Raw genomic sequence first — 11,720 nt, 5'->3', positions numbered from 1 at the left:
TGGTAAACCTTCAGGAATCACTGTAAGTCAATGGAATGTCCTCACAAGTCGCCAAAATAAAAGTATGCGCCGCTGGTTAATGATGATGATGTCGGGTAGGACAATGAGGGGATGGCCTGTACCCTATTTTCCCTTTTTTTTTTGTAAGTATTCACGAGTGTGAGCGCGCGTGAGGCGGGCAGCAGAGGGCTGTGTCACCATCGCTAATAATGTGACGGCACTAGGCTGGCGGTGATGCGGGCCCGGTGAGGGGCCAAAGTCATCAATCACGCGGATCGAAACCGCAATGTTAAATCAATAGCGGCCCCCGGGAGCGATGACAGCGGAGCGTGAATCCGCCTCGGTAAAAGGCTGCGGTCTCTCGGCCATCCATCAACAAGTCCGCACATCGTACTACAGTCCACCAAACACCGCTCCGCTCCGCGCGAGACCAAAACACGCAGTACGGGACAGGAGCCACGCGCACGGTAGCGGTATGTACCTGGCTGTGTGGATGGGACGGCCGGGACAACAACACCTGTAGGCTAACTGTGGAAAAACGAGCCCGGACTGTGACGGGTTGAACTTGGGGTGAAGGGATGCTGTTGTCAGTGTGCAGCACGAGGGAGACTTGCTGCGTAGAGGGGGATTACCGACCACAGACCACCTGATAAAATACTAAAACTGACAAGACTCAGAGCAACAGAGGGGGGAAACCCAGCACGAGGAAAAGACGCCGCTCGTGCTGCTGATGAGAGTAATGATGGAGATGATGATGATGGAGAAGAGCCATCCTCTGAGACTGTCACGAGAACACATCTGTTGAGGCTCACATCTGGGTGACACGCTGAGTCCCCCCCCCACATTAACACACACACACACATAGAGACACACACAGACACACACACCTTACTGACTGTGTATTCTGTCCGGTGCGGTCACATGCGTGTTCCCCCGGCCTCTCTAGCTGTGATGGAGTCCACGCAGTGCGGAGTGTGCGGGTTTTTACTCACCCCGGGTGCTGTCGCCGCCAGTCTCCGTCCGATCGCGTGTCGTACCGTGTGATTTAACGGGAGAGAGGGCGAGCCGTGGGCGCATCCAGCCCCCACCAGCGCCATCCAGCGCTGCGGTCGCGGCAAGCCGCTCTCGCGATACCGTGCCATCTTCCAGCTCTCCGTGCGGAGTGTGTGACGTAGCGGTTTTATCCGACGCTTTGCTCGGCCCGATGCCGCCGCCTTCTGGGCACGAGGCGAAGGGAGCGCGAGGATGGTGATGATGTCACCCCGTAGCTGACCGTGTGGCCTTACCTGTTTCTCTTTTTGTCTCCTCGCGCACACACCTCCACTGTCAGATGTAACCTGCTGTCAGCAGCATGTAGAGGACATCTGTTTAATTGCTGCCATTGGAGACCCGCCAGCACCGCTTTACAGTCACAGCCTGAACACACTGCTATTCATAGAGCAGGTGAGAGAGGTCACAGGACATTGTTTGGTTTGGCAGTGATTTTTAATATCACTATAACTGAGAGAAATTATAAATACTGAACAGTAATACAACAGAGCAACATAGGAAGACATTCACAGAAATAGTTCAACAGTCTGGGACTCCACAGAATCAGATGAGAAGATTGAAACACACGCAAATATGAATCTACATCCAGCAGTCGTTTGACTTAGCTTAACTTAGCACAAAGACTGGAAACACGGGGAAACCGTTAGCCTGGCTTGGTCCCTGATGACTGTTCCCCTAATGGTTTTTTGCCGCTCATTGACGCACACGCTCACACATCAATGGCAGCAAGTTACCACACAGGGTGCTGGACAACCGCCAGCAGCAGTAGAAACGTGTAAATTAGTGAGCCTTACAGGTGTCGGTAGGTGGATTTTGTTACCTTTGGTTAGAATCAGGCTAGCTGTTTTCACCTGTTTCCAGTCTTTATGCTAAGCTAAGCTAACCAGCTGCTGGCTGTAGCTGACAAACATAAGAGTGGTATCAATCTTCTCAATTAGAAAGCAAGGCAAGAAAGAAAGTAAGCATATTTTTTTGCTTTCATTAAGTCAATTTTATATATTTATTGTTTATTTTATTAGATAGCATGACAATATAAAGACAGGTATATGCCAAATGTTGGCTAACAGGTCTATGGGAGGATATCGTAACCCCTGTCTCTGTTCAAGGATGGCGTCAACTGAGCAAAGTTCATCCACTGAAGACTGCAGTGGAAAGCTCCAGAGAGAGCTAGTAATTCGGCCTTAAATTGAGATTATTTCATCAAAAACAAGTACATTTTTTATAATCAGAAATTCAATAACACTCCTCCAGGTGTTAAGTGGGGTAAGGTGCAGTGTTAACATAAGAAGAAGATAGACAATCTGTAAAGGGGAACTTTATTGCATAAATACATAGTTTTAAGAGTGCAGAGTGCTTATCTATATCTATTCACACAGGTCTCACAGTATGCAAAATCATAGTAAGACTCAATAATAGTTGGGGAGGAAAAGATAAGAAAGCACACAGGAGACCAGGGGAGATACTTTGTACTTTTCATCATCATTTCAAGTCATTTTAAAATATTCTTTTCTTCATTTCGTTTCCATGTTATTAAAGTACATTTCAACATGTGTTTATGGAGCCTCAGCAGTTCTAACAGTGTTTATGTTGTCAGTGTATGTGGTGTACATTATGACTGTGTCTGATACTCTCATGTATACATTCATGTGAGCATATATTTCTCATGTATGTGTGTGTTTATGAGTTCCAGTGCATGTACTTTGATGTGTTTCAGGCTACATGTACTGTAAATATGCTTGTGTGTGCATGGGTGTTCACAGGTCATCTGTCTCTCCGTCGAAGGGGATGTTGTCCAGGTCCATGTGGATGTGTGAGTTGTCCTCACTGCAGACCCAACCGATGGGCGTGCGGTTGAATGAGGGGCGCGAGCGGACGTCGGCCTGCATGGAGGGAATAGGCTCCGGATCCTCCGTGTTGATGTTGAGCTCTGGGAGCTCGAAGGTCAGCAACTTGGAGGACTTGTCGAAGCCGCCAAATGGCAGCGCCGTCCTGGGGAGAAAAGAGGAAGAAATATGAAGCTGAGGAGAGACAAGGTAAAACCAGAACATGCATCTCTGCCAGGCTCTGGCCCAGGTCAGTCAAACGACTACACACAACAACCACAAGGAGATGCAAAACGACAACAAAGAGACATCAATCAACTACAAAAAGACACAAAACAACCACAAAGAGACATGAAACAACCACAAACAGATGCAAAATAACCACAAAGAGACATGAAACGGCCACAAAGACATGCAAAATGACTACAAACAACATCTCCGAGTCATTTTCGTTTCTCTGAGAGTCAAAATGTTACTGTTGTCGTTTTGTGTCTCTTTCAGTCTGGGTGTCTTGCTTCTATGTAGGAGGGCTGGGGGGCCTGTTACATATCTGTGCCCGGGGGCCTGTTGTCTCCAACCATCCTTGGCTGGTTGTTTATTGCTCATTCAGACCCATTAGTAATTACGAAGGATACAGCTGCTCTTACTGGGGTCCATGACAACCATTAACAGTATTACAACGGACAGAGATCTCGGGTTCAAATAAGATTAATATAATCACATCAGGGGCGACATGTTGTCTAAATGTAATGGTACGTTATGTGAAGTCTGCTGAGTAAAGCCATGGAAACACACCCAGGAAGGACGTCGCTTTTACTGCTGACGAAGCACCAAACTGCTGGTTGTCATAGTGATGTGAGCTGATGTAGCTGAGACTGTTGCTGCAGTTCTAACACTACCTACACTATCAATTTAACAATACTACTGTTTACTGTTACCAGTACTATCTTAATACATTTACAATATATTTCCATCATATAATACGTATTCTTTTCTACCTACTTGTTTCTCTTCTGTACAGTTTTTTGTGAGTTGTATGTCCTGTTTTATTGTTTTATTGGGACAAACGACAAACGAGTATACATTATGATACTCATCACCTTGATCTCTAACAAACCAACATAAAGCATTCTGTGTCGGAACACTCCATCTTTGAAATGGGCAGATCACGATTACCACAGCGAAAGTTAGATGAAAGATAGTAACCACCGGTGTTATGGGACGTGTAGTATCCAGGGAAAGTCAGGATAAGTTTATAATAATTTCTTAATGTTTCTTTCTCCCCCAAGTTTATGGAAGTTCAATTCTAAATTGCTCGAGTGCCTTTAAGAGATAATTCCACCTCCTTCCTTCACTGCTTCACGAACAGTCATTTTTGAGAATCGAGTGACAATGCTAGCTAAGGTCACTCGACCACTTTCCTTCTAATTTCCTGTGCACTTATGTCTTGCCTTATGCACTGCAATCTTGTACTGAATTATTCTCAATGGCTTTTCCTTGATCTACTGTGGATTGTACCTCATTTGTGCGTTGTTTAGACAAAAGCGTGAAGTCAGTCAATGTGCAACAAATGACTTTCCGTAACTTTCAATTAAAAATTAAATAACTTATTTAAAAGACATTCTATGCATTAAAAATACAATGAATACAGGAATTGTATAACATGTGTGTGTAGTTGCATGCATTTTAGAGCAAAACATGTTAGCCAAATAAACAATTAGTTGAATGTTAATCGACGCAGACAACAACAATCTTAATCATGGATTAACTGTTTCAGTCATTCTTCTCAAAAATGCCAAACTTCCGCTTTCTCCAGCTTCTTGTAAAATTGAATATCTTTGGGTTTTAGACTGTAGGTCAGATAAAACAAGTAATTTCAAGATGTCACCTGGAGCTCCACTACTTCACAGCTACAATGTAGTGAATGCACATCCAAATTTAACAAGATGGTGATCATTACTGTTTGTGTCTGTGTACCTGTTGAAGCTCTTGTACAGAGGCAGTTCTGGGTGCATCTGGATGGGTCCCGGCATGGAGGCCCTCATGGTGGCTGTGAGCTCCTCATTGCCCTTCATGGCCCGTTCCCATGGCGATACATAGGTGCGTACATACTCCTGCTTCATCTTCTCCTTCTCTGCCTCCTCATCCACTGTCTCCTCCACCACTGGAAGAAAAAAAGGGGAATACCAGAGAGATTAAAGGTAAAATCTTCACAGAAAGAAAGTATCTTAAATACTGAAAAGGGACAGAAAATATAACCTACTTTCCTTTGGCATCTCAGGCTTTGGTGGAATAGGGGGAGGCGACATCAGCAGGTTCTGGAGGTTCTGCTGGATATAGATATAGTCTGATCGGTGCACAGATATACACACAACAAACACACACACACACTCCCTTTCTCTTCTTCACTCTTACCTTGTTCTCGTTGGTCACGATGAACTTCTCAACTCTCTGCTGCCTCTTCTTGAACATCTTGGAGCCCTTGTTATTGAGCAGGGAGAGCTCCTCCAGCATCACGTCCTTGGGCGTCTTGATCTTGGTGCCCAGGTCGAGCTCAGAGGCCTCAGGGTCTGACTCATCATCTGACAAGAAGAGGAAGGAAGAGGAGGAGGAGGACATAATGAAGGGACTGAGTATGGAATTGCAGGTGGGTGTAAGTAGGTAGAGGTAGAAAGGAAATTTTCATGGTTTACCCAGAAAAAGTGAATAAAAAGCTGTAAACAGAAACCTAAGTGTACGACAAGCTGTTGTTATAGGAGTAGTTTATGCTAAGCTAAGCTAACATCTTCTGGCTGTAGTTTCCTACTTAACAGACAACTATGAGAGTTGTATTTGTCTCATTTAATTCTCAGCAAGAAACCCAACAAGCATATTTCCTAAAATGTCAAACTATCCCTTTAAAGAAGATATGATATTTTTTGAACTTTTTCTCTATTTTCTCATGAACTTCTTCACTTACTTGAATGAATGAAATCTGACTCATGTATCCCATGCTGATTTATCACTGTGCAGATTTACAATTTTAAAGCATTTTGTGTTATTAAAGCCTTGGCGCAGGTGGTATACACTCTCTGCGCTCTGCTCTCTCTTATCAGCTGAACCCATTTGGCAAATTAAAAGGTGGGTTTACCTTCCACTACATGTCTGATATTGAATGAGGGATGTGACCATTAAGGACATATTTTTTATCCTCTGGCTTCCATACTACCCTTGTTGGGATGAATTAGAGTTGAAACCTGTTGAACGGTGTGAGACGACGTGTGTGTGTGAGACCAGGGGAGTTGTAGGGGTTACTAGGCCAAAGCAATATGGAAGAAAAGGGCACTGGGGAACGCCACAGCAGGTTTTCTGGTTGAACTGTTTATGGAGGGAAATCCTTATAACACACTGCCTCCCTCTCTCTCCTCTCTTCTCTTTCAGTGATGGAGCGATCTGATGGATTTTACTGCTCCACAGAGCTCCTCATAAAACTCTACTCATCCACCACATACACTCTGATATCACTCATAACACCTGGAGTCCAGCCATAAACCAACACACACACTCGCACAGACACATCTATAAAGCGGGGAGTTGGCATTGCAATGCTGCAGAGAGCTGTTACCAGTACCTCGTAAATCAGACTTGTGCAAGTGGGTGTGTGTTAAGTGTGTGTGTGTGTGTGTGTGTGTGTGAGAGAGAGAGAGTAATTGAGGCCGATGTGCAGAGCGAACTCTCCTATGGGGATATTGATTAGAGTGTTAATTCAGAAGAATGTGAAACTGGAGCTGGCTGCTGACTGGGAGGAAATTGGACAGACTGACAGAGGCAGGGGGTGGACAGACGGACAACACAGAGACGGAGAGAGGCATGGGACAAATGTCAGAACGACACGGTGGCAGGGATGATGGGTAGATGAGTGGGCATTAACTGGAGCAAAATAAGGGATAAGCAGGATAAGCTCCGGAAAGACTGAGTGACTGAAAACAAACTGGTGGAAAGATACAGATGTGGCCGCAGATGTGACAGCAGAAGGAGTGGTAGCGAAAACAGCAAAGGACACAAATGGGGAAAGACATCAACAGATCATTGAATGACAAACACAAGCACGTGCACAGACACTCAGAGCATGCTCAGGTTGGAAATTGCATGCTCAGAGATTGGCAGAGAATATATTGTGATTGTTTTATAAAAGTAATATATTATGCGAGTGTCAGTTTTATTACTGATAGAAAACAACAAATTAAAACAAGACTAAGCGTCTAAAGCTAGCAGCTCTGTGAGGTTGTATTTAGGCACAGCGGCGGTGCTCAGTGCTGGAAGAAGTATCCAGATTCTTTGCTTAAGTAAAAGTACTGTAACAGCAATGTAATGTCATATCAAATTACTTCATTACAAGTAAAAGTCCTACATTCAAAATCTTAGGTAAAAGTACAGAAGTATTAACAACATGTTGTACTTAAAGTATCGAAGCTAAAACTTTTTTGAGTGTTAAAACATATATTTATTTGATTATTATATTATAGGTAAAAACAGCATATAGGTGTATAAACAGCAAGGTGGAGCTTTTAACTACATCATATACTGTTGGATAGTTTAATATAGAACAATTTTATTTTATAAACTCATCATTTGTTTCTATGTAAAAATCTGCAAACTAACTAGTAAATATGTAAGTCACATTAAATGTAAGTGGAGTAAAAAGTACATTGCTTCTGTCTGAAATGTCGTGGAAAAGACGTATATAGTACCTTAAAATTATACTTTGGTACAGTACTGTTACTTTCCACTACTGATTACACTTTTTTTGTCTGTACTATCTAATTTAATGGAAATATTCTTGATGTCTTTTGTATCATCATATACACATTTCACCAAAATTCAGTCTGACATGTTGGGTATTTTTGGAAACTTTGGGATCTCCACTAGAAAATACATCAAAATCTAAATAACTCTTTGATGCACAGGAAGTGATTTTTGTAAAAATAAATAAATAAATAATAATAATAATAATAAATAATAATAATAATAAAATAAATGACGTTTGGTGCTTTGCATGAGCAGCCATTACTGATGTAGCACAAAGCACAATTATCATATAAAGTTGCATTGATTCCACTTTATTCCTCTTTACACACAACCCTCAAACAAATATGGTGGGAGCAGAATCACAGTCTGGTATTTTGTGTTGCCTCTAATGGTGACAGATTTGTGGCTGCTCTGCCATCTGATAATGACCCACATCCTTCCAGGAGATATTGTGTTACTGCTTTGGAACAAGTGTGTGTATGTGTTTCTTACTTAATTGTAGTACCATAAAACCACATGCAACGATTTACACCCAGGCAGTTCAGTTTACACACACACACACTCTGCAGACACCACAGAGAGAAACTTTTTCAATTGGATTTGACATTTACGGGGCTGATTAATCAGATCACACGGGTGATAGACGAAGGAGGAATGTGGATGAAGATGACAAGATGTTTCATGTGGTGTGTGAATATGTGATTGGTATGCTGTTTCTGTGTGTGTGTTACCATTCTGGGTGACGTTGGACAGGTCAGTGATGATCTTGTTGGCCTTCCTCTTGTTAGAAGGCGCAGGAGTTGTGAGAGGCATGGCTAAAGGACTGAAGAGAGAAATTATGACAATATTAATCTTCATCAGCAGCTCCATTTACACATTTTCAGACAAAGAATTGCAGTGTCTTTACACAGAAGGAAAAATACACCCATAAAGAACTAAGGGTCCACTAATTAGCTTTTTCTGGATCTTTCAACTGCATCTCACAGCCTTCATCAGCAGATGGAGTTTGCTGCTGATAAAACTCCACCTTCGAGTTAAGAGTTAAGTCAAAAGTAAACTTAGACTCAACTGAAATAGAAAAGTTTCAATTAAAGTTTCAATTTATTTAGATTATAAAAATTAAAGCTGCACTAATCAATATTTTTATATTAGCATTGGATCAAATGACTCTTTAGCGTCTTTCAGCTCATTGTTTTGGTTTTACAGTCGACGGTGTTACTGTTTGGTTCACTCTCACCGCTCTCATAAACCTTCCAGCTGCAGCAACTCACGGTGCGCTACCCGCCCAGCGCCAAACAGCCGACACAGTTAGCAACTAGCTCCTACAGCAGTGGAGCATTTAGCAGCTAAAGAGCCACATATTTCCTTCAGGAGTTGATGGAGACCAAAGAGCTAAAAGGAGAGTGAATGTTGGACTTACATTGGTCAGATGACCAACGTGACTCCATATGAAGAACGACAGCATCGGCCACTTCAGCAAGTGCCCCAAAACAATGTTTAAATGACAAAGCTGCGGCCGTAGGAGTTATGAATGAGGTCGGGGGATGGTCAACAAAACATTGGACTTTAACACAGGAGGCAGCTGTTCGTTTCCCGTTTCCAACAGTCAACGTAGTTTAATTTGTTATCATGAGGACTATCCTTCCCTAACCTTAAACTCATGTTTATTATTGTAACCATGACAACGGAGGTCCCCTCACCTTAAGGAAGTATTCATTTTCACCCAAACCACGATGTTTCCCTAACCTAACCAGGTCGTTTTTGTGCCTAAACTAAACCCAACCTTAACCTTAACCTTAAGTGTTGTCACATCATAAAAACAGATTAAACAGAATTATAGTGAAGACACAGACAACTGATGTCGTTGCCAGGGGCGTCGGATCACAAAACGCTCCTATTTGTCACTCTAGAGGGCAGTTACAAACAACGTATTTTGACGTTTCATTTGGAGGACTTGTTGGTTTACGGCTTGTTGCACATTTTTGGTACACTAAGCAGTCATACATACACTAGCCAATGTCACATTTTCATTTTCATTTTACAGCAAATGGTCAGTCAGTGTCAGATAAATTGAGTTTATAGCACTCACTCATTATTATCATGACTAAATAAAGGTCTTTATTTTGTGTATTCAATTGTATTCTATAAATAAATTGACCTGACTTTATAGTGTAAGAGAGACTTAAACAGTCATTGAGAATTATTCCCCAAATGCCTAAATGTACTAAGTCTCTCAGGGGTCTAGCAGAGACCAAGACAGAATTAGCAACACTGACAGACAGTGAAATCTGATACAACAAAAGTGTTTTTCTTTTCCATAAACACTTCAAGTCAAAATTGATTTACAAGATATATTTGTGTGCAATGAATGATGCACATCACGTCCCAAAATCTAGCAAGCTCCAACAGAACCTCGCTGGGTTCCCTAATTAACTTAAGCACACTTTAAACATTGTGTATAGCCCCCGCATACCCTTGAGGACACTAATTCCCAATGGCAGGTCGTGTCTCTCTTGACTAACCACTCAGATGGGGGCCGGCAGTATGTCGCTGTCAATTGCACGGGTCGAAAGCAATTATGTAAGGCTGGAGGTGAGTCCCAGTACAAGAGAAAAAGCTGGAGGGCCCGTCTACGGGGAGACAGTTAATGTAATTGCTTTTCATCCGCTGTAATTGAAGCTCATTTCCTAGCCTGGGATTCAGTCCTGTGCGAGCTATTTTTATGAACCCATGTTCTATAGCACTGTGGTGAATGGGACTGCCGCCAGCACACACACACACACACACACACACACACACACACACACACACAGACAGATTTGCACTCAAATAGCCTCTTTCTTGTGATTAATGTGTGTCTCTCGTGGATTAAAAACTGGAGATTACAGGTGTTTTTGGATGTTCTGGGAAATGCAAGATGGAGGCTCCAGGAGCAGAGCGAGGGCCTGGGTCCTGTTACCACCTCTCTGAGTGAAGAGGCGCTCCTGTCCCCCATGACCAGCCTGTTTTAGCTCCAGATAAATCTCGAGGGGACAGCTGGGGAGGAAGGGCATCAGTAAGCACATTCTCAAATACACACATACATCCATACCCACGGACTAAAAACTCCACCGCAGAGGGCCACATTCCTCACCTACCACAGTGTTAGGTAAGAGCTGGTGGAGGCAGAGGAAAGTCATCCACCAGCTGGCTCGCATGATTCAGATTTAGTGTAATTGATATTTAAATTAACTATTTAACTCTAGAAATTGTAAATCCGCAATATATCTGTCAAACTGTGTATAATGTGAAGCCTTTCTTGAGCAAGAACTGTGACTTTCAAACAAAAGTCAATTCTATAATATGAAGTTCAGCATCTGCTTCTGCTTCCTTCATTCATTAATTCATCCAGTTACAGAGGCCTTCACAGATAGTGACTTCTCCTGCAGCCAAAGTCTGCGGGCCACGGGAATCAAATGAATTTAACTGTGACCGTCTCCTCGTGCTGAGAGAGAATTATTTGACAACTCAGTGACCATCGGCGCCAGATAATCCACAAACACTCAAGGCATGTGTGTGAGACATTTCTCTGGTTTTTATCGCTGCCATTTTCACTTCTCTAATGTCTTACCTAAGACCCAGGTATCCACAGGAAGACACAGGTCCCAGAAGGTCCCAGAACAGGTGTGGCTCAGTGGAAGAGGAATATAGATTCCCAGGTAGATTTGTGTCCCAGAGCTTGTATTGTACTGCCTGCTCTCCTCTTCGCCCCGGAGAGAGTGAAACCCTATCAGCAGGGCTGCTCCAGTGCTATGGACCTGGCCTGGGGGGTGGGAAGGGGGGGGGTGGGGTGATTGAGTAGGTGGTAAAGAGGGAGGTGGGTGTGGTGTTTCAAATTAAGACATTGGTAAGATGAGTGATAACAGGAAATTGATTTGATGATTTTTTTCATCAACCTGAAGATTCAAAGACAACAGTTAGCTTTAAAGATAAACATTTTCTTCAGAATAACCAGAGCTATTTGAAAATGAAGAAATATTTGATGTAAATAGTCGCATTGAAGATTTATGATGCATTACA

General features: G+C 42.8%; 1 protein-coding gene across 1 annotated transcript; it reads right to left on the bottom strand.

The window, feature by feature from the left end:
• Nucleotides 1–2,804: 2,804 nt before the first annotated feature.
• myoz1b (myozenin 1b) lies at nt 2,805–11,446 on the bottom strand. Its single transcript, XM_070927540.1, has 6 exons — nt 11,272–11,446; nt 8,393–8,476; nt 5,289–5,455; nt 5,137–5,203; nt 4,851–5,037; nt 2,805–3,039 (listed from the first exon to the last, which is right to left on the bottom strand). The coding sequence occupies exons 2-6, from the start codon at nt 8,472–8,474 to the stop codon at nt 2,805–2,807; spliced, it is 738 nt and encodes a 245-aa protein (XP_070783641.1). The 5' UTR covers nt 8,475–8,476; nt 11,272–11,446.
• Between the last annotated feature and the right edge of the window lie 274 nt (nt 11,447–11,720).

The sequence above is a fragment of the Enoplosus armatus genome, chromosome 20 (assembly GCF_043641665.1).
Source record: "Enoplosus armatus isolate fEnoArm2 chromosome 20, fEnoArm2.hap1, whole genome shotgun sequence".
NCBI classification, from domain to species: Eukaryota; Metazoa; Chordata; class Actinopteri; order Centrarchiformes; family Enoplosidae; genus Enoplosus; species Enoplosus armatus.
The sequence above is the reverse complement of the archived record's forward strand: the minus strand, read 5'-3'. Positions and strand labels throughout refer to the sequence as shown.

Coding starts and splice junctions, on each gene's coding strand:
- myoz1b (XM_070927540.1), bottom strand. CDS start 8,474: ATGCCTCTCACAACTCCTGCGCCTTCTAACAAGAGGAAGGCCAACAAG. Junction 5,456..8,392: donor GTCCAACGTCACCCAGAATG/GTAACACACACA, acceptor TCTTCTTGTCAG/ATGATGAGTCAGACCCTGAG. Junction 5,038..5,136: donor GCCTGAGATGCCAAAGGAAA/GTAGGTTATATT, acceptor TTTTTCTTCCAG/TGGTGGAGGAGACAGTGGAT.